The following is a 21,500-nucleotide window of genomic DNA, read 5'->3' on the forward strand; positions in this document are numbered from 1 at the left end:
AATTGGACCGACCTCTAGTCAGATAATGGGGTGGGGGAGGTAGCTAGAAATGCATTGCGATGCCATTGGAAGGAACTGGAAAACAGCAAACAGCTATGGAGAAGCAACCTAGAATGTCAGATAAAATGTATTAAATGATGTTATTGAAAAACAATTTTAATTTAAAAAAAAGAAGAAGAGTTTGGATTTCTTGAACCTGGCCTTCCTCTCCTGTAAGGAGACTCAAGGTAGCTTACAAACTCCTTTCCTTTCCTCTCCCAGCAACAGACGCCTTGTGAGATTTGGGGGGGGGGGGCAGAGAGAGTGCTGAGAGAACTGCCCAAAGGCACCCAGCAGGCTTCACGTGGAGGAGCAGGGAAACAAATCCAGTTTATCAGATAAGAATATGTCACTCACATGGAGGAGTGGGGAATCAAACCAGTTCTCCAGAGTCTGCTGCTCTTAATCATTACCCCACACTGACTTTAAAAAGTCTCTCCTTCCCCCTCCCCAAATGTGTCTAGGCATAATTGGTCAGAATGGAGAGGGGCCATGGCTCAGTGGTACAGCACCTGCTTGGCATGCAGAAAGTTGCAAGTTCGGTCCCCAATTTCTCCAGTTACAGAATCTGGCAGCAGGTGAAAGACCTCAGTCTGAGACCCTGTCGAGTCACAACTGACTAGTTAGCCAGCAGGGTGTAGTGGTTAAGAGCAGATGGATTCTAATCTGGAGGACCGGGCTTGATTCCCCGCTCTCCCCTCCCCACTCACCATGATGTTGAGAGCCAGTGTGGTGGTGTAGTAGTAGTAGTAGTAGTAGTAGTGGAGGAGGAGGAGGAGGAGGAGGAGGAGGAGTTTGGATTTATATCCCCCCTTTCTCTCCTGTAGGAGACTCAAAGGGGCTTACAAACTCCTTTCCCTTCCCCTTCCCCACAACAAACACCCTGTGATATGAGTGGAGCTGAGAGAGCTCAGAAGAACTGTGACTAGCCCAAGGTCACCCAGCTGGCATGTGTTGGCGTGCACAAGCTAATCTGGTTTACCAGATAAGCCTCCACGGCTCAAGTGGCAGAGCGGGGAATCAAACCCGGTTTTCCAGATTAGAGTGCACCTGCTCTTAACCACTACACCATGCTGGCACTCATGTAGTGCTGTAGTGGTTAAGAGCAGGTGGATTCTAATCTGGAGAACCGTGTTTGATTCCCCACTCTGCCAATTGAGTTGTGGAGGCTTATCTGGTGAACCAGATTAGTTTGTGCACTCCAACACATGTCAGCCGGGTGACCTTGGGCTAGTCACAGCTCTTCGGAGCTCTCTCAGCCCCACCCACCTCACAAAGTGTCTGTTATGGGGGAGGGGAGATTGTAAGCCCCTTTGAGTCTCCTTACAGGAGGGAAAGGGGGGATATAAATTCGAACTCTTTGAATGTACTTTTGATTTGTACTTCAGACATGTCTGTAATGCTCTGGAGCCTATTTTAATATGCCTAATAAAGGTTGTTGTATTGAATCCGAACTCCTACTCCTCCTCTTATGGCAACTCTTTCCAAGGGTCACTTCAGACACGAGATAAGCCGTGGGCTTCCTCTGTGTAGCCACCTCGGTCTTCCTCAGTGGCCATGGCCAACCCAGCTTACCTACCCACACTCTGACAAGATCAGACCCTGCTGGGCTGTCGTGTGTTTCTTTACATCACCAGCCGAAAACAGGCCAGCTTCCCAAACCTTGTAACAGATATAGTGTGGGAAATCTTACTCAGCTCCAGGAACCCTCCAAGGCAGCAGGACCCGGGTGCCCCCTCCTCCTCCTCCTCCTCTGTGGGCAGGTCACGCCCATCTGCTGTGATAGAACCTGCGAGGGATTTGGACACTCCCTCTGGAACTGGCACCTTTTCCATTTGATGGGGAGGTTGCAGGCCAGAAGGTGGGTGGGCGGGCAGGTGCAATCTGGCCGGTACACTGGGAGGAAGGGGGTGGGGAGTGGGACGCCACACCGCTGCGATCCAAGGTACACTTACTCGAAAGTAAATCCTATGCTTCTAAATCGTCAGACTGCAAGTCTATGCCCACTTGCTCCTCGGCAGTAAGAGACTCACTCGCGAGTAAAAAACCCCACTAGGCGCGAGTATGGCTTACTCGCGAGTATTAAAAAAAAAACTACTACTAGGCGCGGGCTCCTATCGCTATCCTATGCATGCTTAACGATTCGGGAGCCAGATCACAGTGGACAGCCTCGGACCTGCAACCTGCTCACTGGGCAAGAAGGAGGCGGGTAAAGGGGGCGTGAACCTGAATTCCCCCCTCCCCCCCTTCATTCAGGGTCGCTCCCCTGATAAAACGCGGTGCTGCTATTAAATCATTTCTTTGCATATGAACCAGTGCCAAGGATGGGAAAGAAACGATCCCTTTGACTTGGAGAGGTAGCGGGGGAGGGGGGGTCTTCAGCAGCCTCCCATGACGTTGATCTCCCACACCCCCGCTGCGGGAGAAGCTCTCCTCCCGCCACGGATTGAGAGCACCGCCTCCTCCTCCTCCAAGCCCCCCCCCCCCCCGCATATCCCCGCCCGGGCCTTTTGCGCGCCCCAGCCCGCAGAAGGCACCGCTCCGGCTCCTGCGTTTGCACGGCAGCTCCAGATGGGGCCTCGCGGAGTGACGAATCCGGAGTGACGGCGAGGAGGGTCGCGATCCGGAATGGCCCCGCAATGCCGGCAAAGGGGCTTGTAAGGGATGCGCGCTGGAGATCTCTCGTGTCGCCGCCGTGGAGACAGCGCCAGCGCCCCCGGCTTGGAGAGCTCTCCCGGCACCCCCTCGCCCCAGGTGGAAGGTGGGGAGGGCAGAGACCGCGCTAGGCAAACAGCCTCGCTCAGACGGACTGGCCGCCGCCAGCAGCAGCAGCTCCGGTGATGCCCAGGCGCTGTAAGTAGCCCCACGCGCGGCAGAAAAAGTTTGCCATGGGGAAGAGGGGGGAGGCTGCTGCCCCATGTGGATGGCCGGGCAGAGAGCCGTGGGAGGGGGCGTTGAGGGGCTCTGGCATCCATGGGGAGCCAGCCCCACACCCGCTTCGGATCAGCCTTGGAGCTTGGAAGAGGGGGGCAGCAAATCGGCGCTTCGACCCCCTCCGAGCCAAACCTGGCCACCCTACCCACGCACACAGTGGGCTTCTTAAAGCAGGCCCCAACTCAGAAAAGGGGGCTGGACTCAACAGACCCCCATGATGTGATGCCGCCACCCTTTTACCTACAGGTTAATTTGTCCCAGTAGGAGATTTTGATCCAAGGTGCCCCAGGGCAGCATATGTGCTTCTCTGTTTTATCTTCACAACAACCCTGAGAGGTAGGTTAACCTGCCAGAGGTTATCAAAAGAGCTTCCTGAGCAAATGAGGTCTGAGCCCTGGTCTTCCAAATCTCAGTTAGGGACTTGGGCGCAGGATCTAAATGGAACCTCCATGAGCAAAGGCAGAGTACCAGTTTCGGCAGATGTACAGCTTGTTCTTTCCAGCTTGCTGGAGGCATCTGACAGGTGGCTACTAGAAACAGGATGCTGGAGTTGATGGGCTTCTTGTGGAATCCATTACTCTTTTAAAGTCATTATATTAAATGGAGCCATTATACTAAATGGAGCTTCCCAGTTAAGAGGCAGTATACCTTCAAGTACTAGATGTTGAGGAGACACACGTGCCTTGCTTGTGATGCACCCAGCTGTTCCTTGCCAGAAGAGCGATGGACTCTTCGCTTAACTTAATAATTCAGCTTTTTAATTCCAATCTCTTTAGCAAGAAGAGTATATGGAGACAGTATTGGGGGCATGAGAGTTGACAGCATTCTGGCCCAGCTCTCCACCTTCCACTTCCTCAAGCTAATTGGCCAGTGAGGTCAAGGCAACCAGTTCAGATACTGAAGTTCTCTTGGTGGCCTTGAGCAAGTCACAACCTCACAGGGTTGTTGTGAAGCTTTAAAGACAAGCCCCTTCTCTGAATTCCTTGGAAGAATGATAAGATGCAAATGATGGAGATTTGACTAATCTGACAGGATTCTGGTTTGCTGCCGGCAGGTATGCCTTGGTCATTTTGGAGGCTAAGTATAGCTAGACTCCCAAGCTACCCTTAGGTCAAACACATGTTCTGACAGAATTCTCTTAGTGAATGGGTTAGGAACCTACTTGCTCCACCAGAGAATGGATATGTCAGATAGGAGCCAGTTAATCCAGCGATACAGCTAGATTCCCTGTTCACTGTTAACTGATCGTCACCCTGAGGAATTGAGGCTGAATTCCAAACTGGATCTAGTGAAATTAAGAAAACCAGAGCACAGCTTACTACAGGCCTCTTGTGATTTTGGAGGAAATGGGATCTGCTGTCTGAGGGTCCAAATGGCTCCACTGGAGTCAGGCCAGACCACAACTCGGTGTAAATTGACCCTGTGGAGACCATGGCGCCTGGCTTCTGGTTTGCGGTAGACTGGGCTTGAGGTACTGGACCAGATCTCTACCCGGTATAAGCCAGCTTCAAGCTATGAATGTTACTGGGTGCAGATCTCGAACCATTTGTTTGCAATCCACTGTAGCTAAGAGCACCGGATCACTGCTTGCTATAAACCAGTCCCTGTTCATTGTCCCTGACTACCCCTAACTTAGTGCAGTTCGATTTTGATTTATTGCAATGTGTGGAGCCAGAAACTCGGTTGGCGTGATTGATCCAGTGGAATTACTTTATTATTTTAATTTATTGTATTTTCTTTATACACCACATTTATTTCCAGTTGGGACCAAAAGCAGCTCATGGCCCTTTCCCCACTTACCCTTTTCCGAGGGTTGCTGCGTGCAATTCTAGCGTAGCGGCATCCCTGGCCCGATCCCACAACCCGAACTCTGCTTGGCGGGGTCATCAAAGCCTTTGAAAGCCAGGAATGCTTCAGCTGAGGAAGCGCTGACAACACAGCAGTGTCGGCCTGACTCGCGTATCACCGCCCTCTCAGTGGGGAGTGCCAGAGGACCAGCTACTCTCGAGTAGCTGGCGGGGCTTAAAACAAAGTGGGGAAAGGGCCCATGTCATTCTCCTTTCTTCCGTTTTGCTTCACAACAAGCCTGTGAGGTAGGTTAGTCTGAGATGGTGTGATTGTTCCAAAGGTCATCCAGCAGGTCCCCATGACAGAGTGGGGGGCTTGAACATTAGCCCTCCAGATCTTAGTCTAAGACTCTAACCACTGTGCATTGCTGTCTCACTGTTCAGACCTTACACTGTTAATCAGCCTCCTTCCACCAAGTGATTTGTTGTTTCTACCACACCTTTCTCTGCAATGGGGACCCAGGGTGGCTTTTTATCCTCACACCATTTTATCCTCACAGCAACCCTGTGAGGTAGGCTAGGCTGAGAGTCTTCAACTGGCCCATAGTCATCCAGCAAGCTTCCATAACAGAACAGGAATCTGAACCTAGGCCTTCCAGGTACCAGTCTGACACTCTAACCACAACAGAACACTGGTTCCCAGTGCTATATCAATTGCTATACCTGTTCCTTGATATACCGTCATCCAGCAGGCCAAATTCCCAGCTGATGTGAATTAAGTATAAACCCATCGTAGTGTTAGAACTGGATCCCCATTAGATGTGAGCAGCTGGGCTCTCTCCAGATATTTGTACAAGATCTGGCTCTTTTTTTTAAAAAAAAAGAGAGGTTTTGCAGAGTCAACAATCCAAGTTTACTTTTCCGTCTTCTGCTCAGCTAATAGTCTTTGCCTTGAACGCGACCAGTCTGATGGAAACTTTAAAAACGCAAGAGCTGATTTTAATGTTTAAACATGTGTTTCTTCAGGCGAGGAGGAGGAGGGGAAGAGGATTTATGAACTTAGGGGCTGTGTGGGCAGGGATTTAGCGGCATCATGAATTATTACGTAGATTAAAGAGTCCAGCAGGAATCACATTGTTTTCCTCTTTTTTTCTGGTTTTTCATGTGGAAGTTAAAATAGTGAAAGTTCAGCTACTCAGAGAAACTGCTCAGTAGCAATATGGCTTACACCATCTCTATGGAATCGCATCTTCAGGCACCCAAGATGCTTTTCTCCCGACAAGGTTGGACCCCTTGTTGAGGTTTTATTTATTTATTTTTGTCTCAAACTCCCCCCGCCCCAATGAAGTGGGGCTCAGAGCGGCTCACAAAAGCGACGCAATATAACAACTTCAAAATAAAGCTGATTCAAAAGGCTGCGATGGATAAATTTGCAACGGCAACAAACAGTCACAGAAATGGCTTCAGACAGTTAGTCCTGGTCTATCATCCATCTGTCGACCACATTTTTTAATCCTGCTTTTTCTCTAAGTAGCTCAGAACAGTTCAGGGAAAGTTTTACCCATCACTTCCTCCAAGCTACCCTCACAACAACCCTGTGAGGTGGACGAGGCTGAAAAAGTGAGAAAAAGTTACTCCCTCAAGGCCACGCAGAGGGTGGGAATCTGAATCCATCGCCTCAGCCCTAGTTCTCCCTAGAGACTCAGGACACCACAACACAACAATGGGGCTGTAAATGGCCTCCGCCACTAGATAGTGGGCAGGGAGGAAGGAAAGGAAGCCATTTTGGAATAGTTTCCTACATTGAAAAATCCCTGCATCTAGAAAGATGGCATGGCAAACAAGAGTCAGGGCTTGAAACCTTTTCCCAAGTGTGCCTGTTTCCTATTTGCGGGCGGGCTTTTCTCCTCCTCCTCCTCCCCCACAACTGGTATCTCCCACAGTCCAAAGTGGTACGGTCCATTTTACCCTTTCTTGTACATGTGCAGACTCATAAGAACATAAGAACATAAGAACTAGCCTGCTGGATCAGACCAGAGTCCATCTAGTCCAGCATTCTGCTACTCGCAGTGGCCCACCAGGTGCCTTTGGGAGCTCACATGCAGGAGGTGAAAGCAATGGCCTTCTGCTGCTGCTGCTGCTGCTGAGCACCTGGTCTGCTAAGGCATTTGCAATCTGAGATCAAGGAGGATCAAGATGGGTAGCCACAGATCGACTTCTCCTCCATAAATCTGTCCAAGCCCTTTTTAAAGCTATCCAGGTTAGTGGCCATCACCACCTCCTGTGGCAGCATATTCCAAACATATTCCAAACATATTCCAAACTCAGCCCTGGTTTCCATTATTGCAAAAGAAAGGGGCCCGTGTGGGCATGACCAAAGATCTGTGCAGCCCAGTGCTCCATTTCCAAAAGTGGCTGTAACCGTGATGGCTGACAGCTATTGCCGAGGCTGGCCGTCATTGAAATTCGGCGGACTGCTATCCGGCAGGAATCGAATCAGCCCGAGTTTCGTAACACGCGCAGCAATTATCCTCGGGCTTCCTGTGTATACTATGAAAAATGCAACTGCTCTAATTCAGAATACGTGATTCTGTCATTGCCTCTGGTGGGGTCCTCTCCCCCCGCCCCTGCCTTTTGGGGTTTCTGTCCCACACCGACCGACTTGCCACATGCTTCTGGGAAGCTCACAAACAAGGCAAGAAAGCAGCACGCTGTTCCCTGTTTGTTTCCAGCATCTGGCTTTCAGAGGTAGGGTGCAGAGGCATTCAGTTATTCAAGTTGACAGATCTATCTTTCCTCCTAGAATTTCTAAACTCTTTTTTTCCCCCAAGCCATCTCTATGCAAATGGAAAACTGGTGGCAGCGAGTTCCGTAAGTTAATTAGGCGCTGTGTGAATAAGTGGGTCCTTTTTGTCCCGTCCTGAAACTGCTGCCCTCTTTTAGCTTCACTGGGCAGAATTCCCCCCCAACCTTGCCACTTCTCCTATTATGAGAGAGATGGAGGAATTTCATTGTAACGGGGAGGTAGGCATCTTATAAAAAAATTAGGCGGCGCGGGTCAAACTGGGAATTGGTGCAGATGCCAAGTGCTAAAAAATCGAGCGAGGCACACACATGCACGAACACAAACAAACATACACCGGAAGCAGATGGGATGGCGAATCCTTTTGGGGAAAATAACATTAGTATTTTACATCTGATCAAGCTCATCTGTAGTGACAACATCTGGGCATCAGCGCAGAACCGTTTTCCCAGGCTGAAAAATTGCCGTCAGGTTGGAGAAGAGTAAATTTCATCATTTTAATCTACCTTACCAGGGAAAAGGAAAAAAAGAAGGGTGTGTGTGTGTGTGTGTGTGTGTGTGTGTGTGTGTGTGTGTGTGTGTGTGTGTGTGTGTGTGTGTTTAGATAGAAATCTCAAGAACTGGCCTGTTGCCTGTGGGGTGGGTCTGTCAAAGCCTTGTTAACTTCTTTGTTCTGTTATCCTTGGTTGTCTATTCCTCCCACCCAGGACAAATGGAGAGGTTGTCTGTTGGGGCAGATCTCGACTATTTAGCAGACTGACTGACGTGTTCACAGCCTGCGGCCTGTTATGTGTACCTGTCTACCTGCCAGAGTGGCTAATCTGCTAGGGAGGCTGCCATTGGTTTTGCTGCTGTGATGTCACAAAAGGGTCGGGTCACCGGAGGGGGAATGTTAAGGTTGAAGATGGAGCAAGCTTGTCTTCTGCGGTTCCAGAGACTAGGGCAAGGGGTAATGGATCCAAAGTACAGGAAAAGAGATTCCACCAAAACATCAGGAAGAACTTCCTGATGGTACAAGCTGTTGGACAGTGGAATATGCTGCTTTGGAGGATGGTGGACTCTCCTTGCTGGGGGGTTTTAAACAGAGGCTGGATGGCCATCCATCAAGAGTGCTTTGATTGTGTATTTCTGCATGGCAGGGGGTTGGATTACTAGATGGTCCTTGGGGTCTCTTCCAACTCTATGATTCTAGGAGCAAGTTGGGTCACAAAGGTTCTGGTATGACTTACAAGGCACTGGTTTTGAATGAATCTCATTGGAGCAAGTCAGTTAAGCAGCTTTTACACCTTTCTCCCAAATTAAGTACCACTTAACATTTCTTATCCAGGACTAGCAAAATGTCTCTCATTACGTTGGTTGTTGCGTGTGCAGGGGGGTTCTGAACATTCTTAGTCAAGGGCATAGGTGTCAAACTCGTGGCCCTCCAGATGTTATGGACTACAGTTCCCATCACCATCCCATCATACAGTTCCCATCATCCCATCATCATGCCTTAAAGCTAAACCCCCCAAATTCCCAGCCACAGAACTGCATGTAGGGACCCAATCTCTGCATTCCACTCTCCTAGTTGCTCCACTGCCTCTGAAGTCTGCTTGGGCTTTAGAGGCAGAAGGGGAGAGCTGCATGCTGGGGTCGGGTGGTCTTCAGAGGTGGCAGGGGGGACGTAGCTGAAAAGGCTGAAACACTTTTCAGCTCTTTAAGGCTTGGGTTATTCAGCTCTGACTGGATAGCTGTTTTCCTCTCCGACCAAAAAAACCAATGGAAAAAGCGGAAATTGCTGTTTTGGAGGGAGGGGGTTAGCTTGGCTTTATCCAAATGCACTGCCCTAGTGGGGAGGTGGCTCTCATACAGAAATACTTTTTCTTTGTTTTAAAATATTTGCAACTGACAGCCCTTTCGGATTTTGATGAACGAAGTTCAGTGCAAAATGGAGACTCAAATGACATTGTTTGCTCCACCTCATAGGCTATTCTTCTCTCCCAGCAGGCAGCAAAGACACCCTAGAACAGCCATTCTCAACCAGGGTTCCGTGGTACCCTGGGGTGCCGTGAGCATGTCCCAGGGGTACCGTGGCAACACTACCGCCCCCCCTTCATTTTTGTGGTGTCTCCCACTGGCGCCAGCAAGGACATGGAGCTGGCCCATGGGGCAGGGCCTGCCGCAAGGTCAGCAGCCACCCCCCCAGTGCTTCCCTTCACCCTGGGAGGGGAAGGTAGGGGTGTGGCAAGCAGGGGCAAGGGGAGGGGAAGGTGGTGGTGGTGGCAGGGGTACCGTGAGATATGAAGAGTGAGGTCAAGGGTACCCTGACCTCAAAAAGGTTGGGAAACACTGCCCTAGAACGTAGGTGTCAAACTCACAGCCCTCCAGATGTTATGGACTACAGCTGGCAGGGGATGATGGGAACTGTAGTCTATAACATCTGGAAGGGCGCGTGTTTGACACCTATGCCCAAGCATAACATGCTTGTTGATGTCTGAAATGTGGTTTCAGCATCTCCAGTTAACCTCTGGCATCTCCAGGTAAAGGGGTCAGATAGCGGGTGATGTGAAAGACCCCTTCCTGAGCTGCTGCCAGGGAGAGCATCTGATTTACATGCAGGAGGTCCCAGGTTCAATCCTCAGCATCTCCAGTTAAAAAGATCAGATGGTAGATAATGTGAAAGACCACCTCCTGAGACCCTGAAGGGCGGCTGCCAGTCTGTGCAAACAATCCTGACTTTCATGGACTGAGGGTCTGACTCAGTAAAAAGGAGTTTCTTGTGTGGGTAAAACTCACGGTTAAGGCCAAGACAGGTATTCACACCCAGTGTGCACGGTAACAAAAACTATTGGTTCTGCTCCATCCTCCTTATCTCCCCCCCCCCACACTGAAATCAACCCTACATCCATGAAATTCAACCAGCTGCATTTTCTGTTTCTGTTTAACCCTCAACTCCTCATTCCTCCCCCCCCCTTGCTTCCCTCTGTACCCAACCCAAAATTATAAACTTCTTAGGGCACAGACCCACCTTACTGTCATTAGGTACGGCACCACGCACATTGGCAGTGCTACAAAATAGAAATAATTTCTGTGCCACAGCCCCTGCCTTCCTCTTTCAGCCATGCTCATGTTTGGCCATGCCCTTTATTTTAAAAAAAACCATGTAAGGTGATATTATTGTACAATAAGTAGATGGGCCCCTTAGCACGTATGGAGTGCCTTTCCTTGCATGTCTGCTTACGCACTTAAAATTATTTCTTTCCAAAGCAGGGGATAAGCATTCGTACCCAGACAGAAACCTTTGGCACATGCCAAGAACACACTCCAAAACCTTTAAAAGTTGTAGCTTATGGTAGTCCTCGCATGCCATTACTAAACCTCACATTTGTGCTCCGTACTCGAAAAAATGCACCTACTAATTTTCCACCATAAGCTACAAGCAGATGCATGGATGTGCTTTGCACAGACACGTCTTCTGGATGCAGAGTCAATCCAAGTTTTTATGTTTGCTCTTCTTGTTTCTGAAGAGGGTGGTGGCTTCAAGGGTGTCCTCACAAGATCTTAGCACTGAGCTGCCGAGCAGTTTGAACATCAGCATGCTTTTATCTTAACCTGAAAACATAAACAGCTCTGCTGGGTCACACCTGAAGTCCCTCTGGTCTTGTGACCTCTTTCCAATAACAGCTAACCCGATGAAAAGAGTGTGCATCATTACTGCAATTCCAGAGGGTTTAACCTTGTTGCAGCAAGAAACAAACAAACAAATAAGGAGCCTTGTGGCACATGGAGAGGCTAGGCTACAGGTTGAAACTTGTGTTCTCATAGTGCCACAAGTCCAAGGCCTAACTTGTTCAGCATCATGTTTCTGGCCACGACTACGTCTGGGAGAGCCCACAAGCAGTACATGCAGATATCAACCCCTCTCTTCTGGCATTCAGAGACATCCTGCCTCAGACTTGCAAAATAGCCCAGGTCCTGAGCAGTGGTGTATCTACAGAAAATAGAGCTTGGGGTAAGAACAGTCATCTGGTCATCAAGGGGATTTATGTGGCTGCCTGGCCCTTCCCCTGCCCCCAGATGGAGCAGAACTGGAGCCTCCCCCTCCACTCCCCTGGGTCACATGACTCCCCCATTCCCCCTCCAGATATGCCGGTGGTCCTGAGCACTTTCAGGTTCTGCAAAGCATATTGATGAAGGTCGATGCTTACTATATTTAACAAAACATGCTTTTGGCTATTGTGGGTTTTCTGGCTGCATGGCTGTGGTCTGGTAGTTTTTGCTCCTACCATTTTTGCTCCTAGCTTTTCACCCGCATCTGACAATGCCAGCCATAGATGCAGGTGAACATTAGGATGAAAAACATTAAGAGCAAAAACTACCAGGCTGCAGCCACCACATCCTGGAAAACCCGCAACAGCCATTTGATTCTGGCAAGAAAGCCTTCAACAAAACATGCTGTTCAAAAGGGGAGCAGAATAATTCTGGGGTGGACAGGTGGGGAGTAGTTTCAGAAAGGCAAGGAGCAACAGGGCATTATAGGAACCTAGATTTTGACTAAATAATTACGTATTTATGCCATGCTCTAGAACCTGAACAGGGATATTTGGGGTGAACAATCAGTAACCCGCTTTGTGTTGCTGGAGAAACTGGAAGGGGGCTGCAACTTGAAACAGGAAGAGGGTTGCAAGCTATCAGAAGCGTATCAAGGGGAAATGGTGCCCGGGGGCAGCACCTTCCCCAGGTGCCCCTGTGCCCCCCCAGCGCAGGGGGGCAGGGCTCGGACAGGGGCTCGGATCAAGCCCCGCCTCTCTGCAGGCCAGCTCCTCTTGTCTCCAGGGCCTGGGGAAGGCAAAATCCAGCCTGTACGGAGGCCAGGGGTAGGGGCATGGCAGCGGTGGGCGGCTCAGGCAGGCACCATGGCTGCCCACTGTTTCATCATGTAGGGAGGCGTCCGGCACCCCACCCCCACGTGACCAAAAGGCGTACACATGGGGACATGGGTGACCCCATGTCCCTATAGCCCGTATACCTCTGCAAGCTGTGCCCTTGGCAAACTGGGCGTTCGGTGCCATGTTTGTTGGCTCTTCAAGGCAAGTGGCTGTGGGCTGCATTAAGCCAGAAGCTTGGCTAAATGAACTGCTGGTGGGATCCAGCAGGGCTCTTCTTATCTCCTGAAACTAATTACCTGTATCTCACAAAGGAACTGATCTTTTTTGTAAAAAAAAAATTAGTGAATGTAGTTCTCCAGTGGCTAAAATCACTGATAGCTGCGTTAAGGAAACCATTAAAAAGAAGTGGAAGGCCAAAACAAAGGGGGAAGCAGGCAATCTGTACCTTGAAGAGGGCAGATCTAGAACAACCTGCTGAAATGAAGATGCCGGATGCACCTCTGATCCAGGAGTTCAAGAGATGAAAACCAGTAGCCGGATGACAAGAGGGCTTTGTAGAATGCAAAAATAACCCGACAGCAGATAGAAGTAAATTGATGCCTGCCAATTGGTACCCAAGGGAATGCTTGCCAGAAAAATGTGTGTGTGTTCTTTAAAAACCAAACATTTCAAAATAGATTCCTCTGGAATAAATTCCTTCCCCTCCCCTGAACTGCATTCTATCTATAGGCTAGTTCCCATGGTTCCATCACACCTCAAGTATAGCACCAAATATATGGATCCAGGGTGAGGCGCTGTTTTCCCACTGTGTTCAGTGGGACAAACTCAGATGACCACATTCCAAGAGAAAAGCTGGGGGAAGGAAGCCCGTGTGGAGCAAACCAAGGGAATGCGGGCATAGATCTGGGAAGACAGAGACTCAGCAACCCTACTCCGCCATTAACCTCTCAGCCTGACCGGCCTCGCAGGGTTGGTGTGGAGACAAATTAGGAAAGGAGGTCCATGTGCATCCACCCTTGGAGGAAGGTCAGGACCAAAGTGTAACTGGCAGAAAGGAAAACCTGCCCTTCTTTTAATCGTCAACATGGAGGTATCTCTAAATTTAAGAAGAAGAGTTTGGATATATACCCCACCTTTCTCTCCTGTAAGGAGACTCAAGGTGGCTTACAAGCTCCTTTCCCCTCCTCTCCCCACAACAGACAACTTGTGAGGCTGGTGGGGCTGAGAGAGTTCTGAGAGAATTATGACTAGCAGCCCAAGGTCATACAGCAGGAATGAAGGCAGAGACATAGTTATAAGGGGGCAAGGGGGTGGCGCTGTGCACCGGTATGGGTGCCAGTGGGGGCGGAAAATTGCCCTTCGACCCTTTCCTCCCTCGCCAGGCCTGGCCCTGCCCCACCAGGCTGGCCTGTTTTCAGCCGGCAGAAAAAAGTAAGTGGGGCCGGTTGCCCCGCTTCTACATGTAACAATGAAAACACTGCCCTTGGAGCATGCCACAGTGGGGGCCGAACAATGGTTCTGCTGAGCCCACACAGACATGGGCTCCAGTATCAGAACGAAGGCAATGCTCAGATACATGTTGTAAACACGTAGTGAGGCAGCTGCGTGAGACAAGCCCTTCCCCTTCACACCCAAACACACCCCTTCAGCAGTCTTAATGACACACATTTTGCTAGGCTCTAACAAAGTCTAGAATTAGCGCTGCATAAACTGGCACCCCTGCACAGCCGCTTAATACAGATGAGCTCCCACCAACAGGTTTGAAACACTGCTCTCTCCGCACATTCAAAGCGCTTGATTCAAAAGGCAGACCCCACCCCATTTTTCCCAGACAGCTTTCAGCATGTGCTCCTAACTAATCTGGACCTTCCACAATTGCAAGCTTGGATTGGAATCTCCTCTTGCTGCTCCTTGAAACATTCCACAAAGAGGGAGACTGATCGCATAATGCTCCTTAGCAAGGTGATTGCTTGACATTAGGGTGGTTAACTAATCCGCTGGTGAACCGTGGCCTAGACGGAGTTTAGCCATGCAAAGCAATGGCCACATATGCTCAGAATGGGGATTGTGGAGTTGTGCTGACTTGTGGAATGTAGTATGAGCGGCTTGCATCCGAGGCCGCGGCTGCATTACTGTGGATTAGTGGCAGGCAGAACAGTTTCGAGAATGTATTGTCGAAGGCTTTCACGGCCGGAATCACTGGGGTCTGTGTGGTTTCCGGGCTGTAGGGCCGTGCTCTAGCACCCTTTACTTTTTACAGACAATGATTCTTTCCCCCACCCTGGACACTCTAACAGGTATATATACTCCACTTGCTTTTCCTACTGTCAGATCCTCTGAAGATGCCAGCCACAGATGCAGGCGAAACGTCAGGAGAGAATGCTGCTAGAACACGGCCATGCAGCCTGGGAACCACACAGCACCCCAGTTTCGAGAATGTTTCTGCCAGATTTGTGGGACGGGGACATCCAGTTATGTGCTGGTGCCATGTGACTGGTTCATTTCTGCATTGCTCCACTAAGAGACAGACTGTGCTTTAAAATGGGAAACATGATGCCCAACTGCAATGCACAAGAGTCAATTCTGGCCACTGCCAAGGAAAAGAAGTCTTTGCTCTTGCATAGGGCACACATGATGATGCACAATTAAGCCAGGCTGTAACGTAAACGGTGCATAAATATGATTTGATCTGTGCTGCGAAATTCGCACACCTGCTCATGCGAGTCAGTATCCTGAATGTGAGACGCCAGAGTGTCAAAAGAGGGAAATGTGTGAAAAACAAAGGAGTGTGTTTTACAAATCTCAAACTTTCACAAAAACCTGAGCTTTCTTGCATGTGAAACTTGGGTAGATGTAGTATGTGAGTAAAAAAAAAACCAATGTGAGTTTTGCTCATAACAGCCTACAACGATTGCTCTTTTATTGATGGACAGAAATGGAGGCTTGCCCATAGCCACCTGCTGAGTTGGTAGCATGTGTCCAGATAGGCTCCAAGATCTTTTTGCTACTTCCATTTAGTATTTCATAAGGAAAGCTTTTTTTAAAAAATACCCCTCTACTTTAAAGGAGTTTCCAAGTGGATTACAATCGCCTTCCTTTCCTCTCCCCACAAATGACACCTTGTGAGATCCGTGGGGCTGAGAGAACTGTGACTGGCCCAAGGTCACCCAGCAGGCTTCATGTGGAGGAGTGGGAAAACAAACGCAATTCTCCACAATAGAATCAACCGCTCATGTGTAGAACTGGGGAATCAGACCTCGTTCTCCAGGTTAGAGTCTGTTGCTCTTAACCATGACACAACATTGGCAACAATATGTTGACTGTGTCTTTGAACAAAGAAATGACACTACCTTCATGGTGCAGTGGGTAAGAGCAGGTGGACACTAATCTGGAGAACCGGATTTGATTCGCTGCTCTGCCACTTGAGCTGTGGAGGCTTATCTGGGGAACCAGATTAGCCTGTGCACTCCAACACACGCCAGCTGGGTGACCTTGGGCTAGTCACAGTTCTTCGGAGCTCTCTCAGCCCCACCCACCTCACAGGGTACTTTTTGGGGTGGGGGGGGGAAGGGAAAGGAGATTGTAAGCCTCTTTGAGTCTCCTTAGATTGAGGGATATAAATCCAAACTCTTCTTCTTCTACCTCCTGACAGAGGACTTGCGATATAATCAAACAGAACAGACAAAGAAGGGGGGCACAGAGAAGATGAGGCTTGGCAAAGACAGAGTCTTGAAAGATTCGGTGGTAACAGTGCTGAAGGAGTGGGGCTCCTGCCAAGTCTTGGAGGCAAATGGTTGGGCAAGGCAGAGTAATGTGGGAAACAGCAAGAACAGAGGAAGCTGATTTACACCAAGTCAGACCTTATCACCATCTATCTAGCCCCGTGCTGTTCATTCTGGCTGGCAGCAGGCCTCAGGCATAGAAAGGTCTTTCCCAGCAGCTGACACTGGAGATCCTTTCAATGGAGATGCTGAAGAATCAACTTTATGACCTACACACAAAGCAGGTGCTTTACCACAGCCTTCTGTTTAGGAAAAGTTAAGGGGAAGGCAGGTTTTTGGTAGGAGGGGAATAGTGATGCGCCTTGAAACGCAAAGAAGAAGAGGAAGAAGAGGAGGAGGAGCTTGGATTTATACTCCACTTTCCTCTCCTGTAAGGAGACTCAAGATGGCTTACAAGCTCCTTTTCCTTCCTCTCCCCACAACAGGCACCTTGGCCAATTTTGCATGCTGAAATTGCTTCTTTGTTGGCACGGGGAATGCCCTGATGCAATTGGGAGTTTTGCACTGCCCCCGGTGCTGCAGTGTGGCTGCCAAGTTTTTGCCCCGGAGCCACCCTGCGGCATTGGCTTTGCTCCACAAATTTCCTGGTTGAGGTTCTTTTGAAATGCCCCTTTGTTGCTCCAGAGGCTTGCACTGGTACACAGAACCAGGGCCAGTTTTCCCACCTTGCTGCTCTGGCCCGCCCCACCAATGGACAAGCGCTGAGAATCGGCACCCAGCAGGAATGTAGGAGTGCGGAAGTGCATTTGGTTCACCACATAAGCCTCCGCCACTCAGGTGGAGGAGAGGGGAATCAAACCTGGTTCTCCAGATTAGAATCTACCTGCTCTTAACCACTACACCACGCTGGCCCCAGGGTGGCAAGGTGGCAAAGCAAAAGAGTGATGCCAGGAACCAGCAATGGCTTTTATGGAGCTGCCTCTTATGGGAGTCAGATCACTGGATCATTTGGCTCAATGCTGGCTACTCAGACTGGCAGTGACTCTCCAGGGTATCAGGCAAAGTACTCCAAGACTTATCCAAAATCCTTTGCTGGCGACTGAACGTGCAGGCAAACCATGTGGTGGTGCAAAGTGCTATCAAGTCAGAGCCGACTTACAGTGACCCTGTAAAGTTTTCAAGAGATAAGCAGAGGTGGTTTGCCATTGCCTGCCTCTGCACAGCAATCCTGGCCTTCCTTTCTGGTCCCCCATCCAAATATTGAACAAGGCCGAACCTGCTTAGCTTCTGAGGTCTGATGAGATCAGCAAGCCAGGGCCGTCCAGGTCAGGGTATGCAAAATAATAATAATAAGAGTTGGATTTATATCCCCCTTTCTCTCCTGTAAGGAGACTCAAAGGGGCTTACAATCTCCTTTCTCTTCTGCCCCCCACAACAAATACCCTGTGAGGTGGGTGGGGCTGAGAAAGCTCAGAAGAACTTGTGACTAGCCCAAGGTCACCCAGCTGGCATGTGTTGGATTGCACAAACTAATCTGGTTCACCAGATAAGCCTCCACAGCTCAAGTGGCAGGGCAGGGAATCAAACCCGGCTCTCCAGATTAGAGTACACATGCTCTTAACCAGTGGCGTAACTAGGCAAACTGGAGCCCTGGGCAAAACCTGAGTTTGATGCCCCCCAGGCGCGTGCCCAGTGCAACACGCACCCCCCCAGTCCCCTTGTAGCTACACCCAGTGGCGTATCTAGGCAAACTGGAGTTTGGCCCTCCGTGGGCAGCCGCCCTCCCCCATTGTGACCAAGCAATGATTTTTTTACACCAGATCGTTTCAAAGTCACCATCACATTATAGAACATGCCCCAACTCACAAATCTGAACACAGCAATAGGCCATGCCACACAGCAGAAATAATTTTTTAAAAACATTTTCAAAATGCTTTCAAAATGTTTTATTACTGCTATGAAAACATTTTATGGTGTTGTATCCAGTCCCCCCAATTGGGGGAAACAGCATCACTTTCAATGTTATTTAAACTGGGAACCCCAGATTCTCCCTTTAAGGTGGATTTAAAAGGAGACTCTGGGCTTCCTAGTTTAAACGATGCTGGAATCCACCCCCAAATAGCATCATTTTCAATGGTGTTTAAACTAGGGAGCCCAGATTCTCCTTTTAAATCCACCTTAAAGGGAAAATCTGGGCTTCCCAGTTTAAACAACCTTTGCGAGTCCATAACTTTGGACTCCCTGAACCAAACCTCACCAAACCTGGGTGATAGCATCAGGAGAGCGTCTCCCGAAACATCCCTGAAATTTTGGTGCTGCTAGCCTAAATACTGCGCTGTTTGCAGGCCAAAAACGGAAAAACACTGAAAATACAAAAAAATCCCACAAACCTGCAGTTTTTGCGCCCCCCACAAGGGGGTACCCTGGGCAACTGCCCACTTTGCCCAATGGGAGGAATGCCTCTTCTCTTAACCACTACACCACACTGTACACCACTACACCAAGCCAGGCCTGGTATAAAGAGACTCCAGTAGTATAACTATTTCCTTTGGCAGCGCAGAATGGCAGGCGCAGTCTTAAGAGGACATTCAGTTTGTACCTCCTGCCTTTTGGAGGTGACCAAGGGTCTCTTCTGATTGCAACTTTGCCTTAGTCCCCCAGACTTCTGCCACCAGTGCGGCACAACATGTTTGTAGCATTGAGAGAGGACTTCAACAGTCCCCTGTCCACACCTTTCACTTAGTCCACACAGCCAGCCAGGGCCAGCCATCTTCTCCCCCAGCAATCCCCTCTTAACGCAGCCAACGACTGCATTAAGTTCTATTAGCAGAAGCGTCATGCTGAGGGGCTCACAGCTGCTCCAAGGAGGTTAAAAATATTGTCTGAAGCAATTTATGAAGTTTTGAAGGGAAGGGGAGGAATCCCGCGGTGGGTTGTTTTAGTAAAATCTGCAGCGACTGCCACAAAAAAGGCTGGAAAGCGTGTCCGGTTGGGTCCTCGGATTTGACACCGTGAAATATTGAGCTATAAAGGATTTTATGTCCCATAATGGAGAATATGGCCAAAGTAAGAGTAAGCCGGAGAGAGATTGTGGGTGGGGAAAGAGAAAAAAAGATAGGCAGTGAGGAGAGAAAGAAAAAGGAAATGTAAAATTTATAGAGGAATTGAATGCATAATGAAGTCAAGGCAAGTGAGTGGTTTCTAGTGATTTAACGGGCACTGGCCCAGCAAGACACCTTGCCGACTCAAATCTTCCATGAAAAGGGCCTTGTAAAAAATAACATTGGAAGGAGCTTAACTCAACCGAGGTTAAAAGGGTTGCGCCAGAGCCCTATAAAGGGTAGCCTTCTGTAGCGGAAGCTGCCAACGTCCCGCATGAGCAAGTGCCCGGCTGGGCAAGGCAGGGATGGAAAGTCAAATCTGGAAGGACGGACCAAGGAAGCATTCAGATCAGATGAGGAGGCAGACAGGGCAGGGACAATAGATGACTGAGCAGGAGAAGCCAGGGAGCAAAGTAGCAGGACCAATTAGGCTGCTGACATATACAGCACTTCTGTGCACAGATATATATATATATTTAAAAATCCTGGTTATGCTTAGTAGCAGCAAGGTGGTCTCACATCCTATAGAATACGTAGATAAAAACATAAGAGCCCTGCTGGATCAGACCAATGGTCCAGCAAGAGCCAGTGTGGTGTAGTGGTTTCGAGCAGGTGCACTCTAATCTGGAGAACTGGGTTTGATTCCCAGCTCTGCCATTTGAGCTGTGGAGGCTTATCTGGGGAACCAGATTAGCCTGTGCACTCCAACACACACCAGCTGGGTGACCTTGGACAGTAGATTCAGAATAGACAAAAGGAAATACTTCTTTACGTAATGAATGATTAAAATGTGGAATTCGTGGCTAGGGGATCAAGTGATGGCCACAGCCACAGATGGCTTTAAAAAAGGGCTAGACAGATTCAAAGAGGATAGGTCCATTGCTGGTTACTCGGCAGGATGAATAAAAGGAACCTTCGCATTCAAACCTCTGTGTACCAGTGCTAGGAGGCAACATCAGGGAAGACTATGCCCTGTTGCTGATCTCCAGAGGAACTGGTGGTTGGCCACTGTGTGAGACAGGATGCTGGACTAGATGGATCACTGGTCTGACCCAGCAAGGCTCTTCTGATGTTCTTATGCAGGCCTCAACCTCTATGTCGTCTTGTTGATCCTGCGAAGGAACAGGTTGGCCTCTGTGTGAGACAGGATGCTGGACTAGATAGACCACTGCTGTGATCATGCAAGGCTCTTCTGATGTTCTTATGAAGGTCTCAGCCTCTATGTCATCTTGTTGACCCTCCAGAGGAACTGGTTGGCCTCTGTGTGAGACCGGATGCTGGACTAGATGGACTGATGCAACAGGGCTCTTCTTATGTTCTTATGTAGTTAAGCATAGTGCGTTTACACACAATGATTTGCACACAATTTGTCCTTGCAACATTGCAGAGTCTGCTGGTACATAATCTTTCAGAAAGTCAACAAATACAATTAAGCAAGCATTTGATTAATTTATCCCATCACACTGGCCTTGACTGCTTAGCAGAGAGAGTGAAACTTCTTGACCTTCTGCGGTACTCCCAGCTGGCTCAACAAATTTTGCCACCCCCATAACACCCTGCCTGTTCTAAGGAGGGCTGGAGCCCATCTTGGACCTGGGCAAGCTGTGTACAGGAAGGGAAGAGCACTTCCTTCTGTACATGCTCTACCAGCTCCAAGGCAGATTACAGAATCTGGATCCTGCAGCAGCAATATCTAGGAGATGAGAATAAGTGTAGCATAAGCCACATTGGTTGTCTCTTCTGCTGCCCTTTGCCAGCGGGGGCCTAAATGGATTGAGACCAGAGTACCTGAAGAGCCGCCTCCTTCCATACTAACCAGGCTCCTAGTCACGATCAGCTTCCTAAACCTTGCTCCGTACATCTCTTTAGATGTGATCTTATAGGAAGTTCAGAATTTGGCTTTCATTGCTACAGAATTAAAGGGAGATGTGGATGAGTGGTGGTAACTAGAGGTGGGGCATTTTCTGTGCTGGCCCCTCATCTTTGGAATGCCCTTCCCGCTTAAGGTTCACCAGATGTGTTTCCGCACACCTACATTCCTGCTGCGTGACCTTGGGCTAGTCCCTGTTTTCTCAGAACTCTTTCAGCCCCACCTGCCTCACAAGGTATCTGTTGTGGGGAGAGGAAGGGAAAGGAGTTTGTAAGCCACCTTGAGTCTCCTTACAGGAGTCTCCTTACAGGAGAGAAAGGTGGGGTATAAATCCAAAAAACAACAACTCTTGCTCTTCTTCATCTTCATCATCATC

General features: G+C 49.3%; 2 protein-coding genes across 4 annotated transcripts in view; one reads left to right on the forward strand and one right to left on the reverse strand.

The window, feature by feature from the left end:
* The window catches only part of MACROD1 (mono-ADP ribosylhydrolase 1), a 419,553-nt gene that overhangs the window by 328,313 nt on the left and 69,740 nt on the right, over positions 1-21,500 (reverse strand). For both annotated transcript variants that reach the window (XM_048512020.1, XM_048512030.1), the window contains exons 5-6: positions 20,307-20,315; positions 2,494-2,504 (exon numbers count right to left, since the gene is read on the reverse strand). In XM_048512020.1, coding sequence (XP_048367977.1) covers positions 2,494-2,504; positions 20,307-20,315 — 20 coding nt within the window. The remainder of the gene's footprint in view (positions 1-2,493; positions 2,505-20,306; positions 20,316-21,500) is intronic.
* The window catches only part of FLRT1 (fibronectin leucine rich transmembrane protein 1), a 210,621-nt gene that overhangs the window by 177,701 nt on the left and 11,420 nt on the right, over positions 1-21,500 (forward strand). Inside the window, exon 1 of one of the 2 annotated variants that reach the window (XM_048511893.1) lies at positions 2,353-2,892. The exons of the other annotated variant lie outside the window; for it this stretch is intronic. Within the exon in view, the coding sequence (XP_048367850.1) occupies positions 2,880-2,892 (13 nt within the window). The 5' untranslated portion in view covers positions 2,353-2,879. Of the gene's footprint in view, positions 1-2,352; positions 2,893-21,500 lie in introns of those variants that run through there. 2 annotated transcript variants of the gene reach the window in all.

Source organism: Sphaerodactylus townsendi, linkage group LG01 (genome assembly GCF_021028975.2).
Source record: "Sphaerodactylus townsendi isolate TG3544 linkage group LG01, MPM_Stown_v2.3, whole genome shotgun sequence".
Classification (NCBI taxonomy): Eukaryota; Metazoa; Chordata; class Lepidosauria; order Squamata; family Sphaerodactylidae; genus Sphaerodactylus; species Sphaerodactylus townsendi.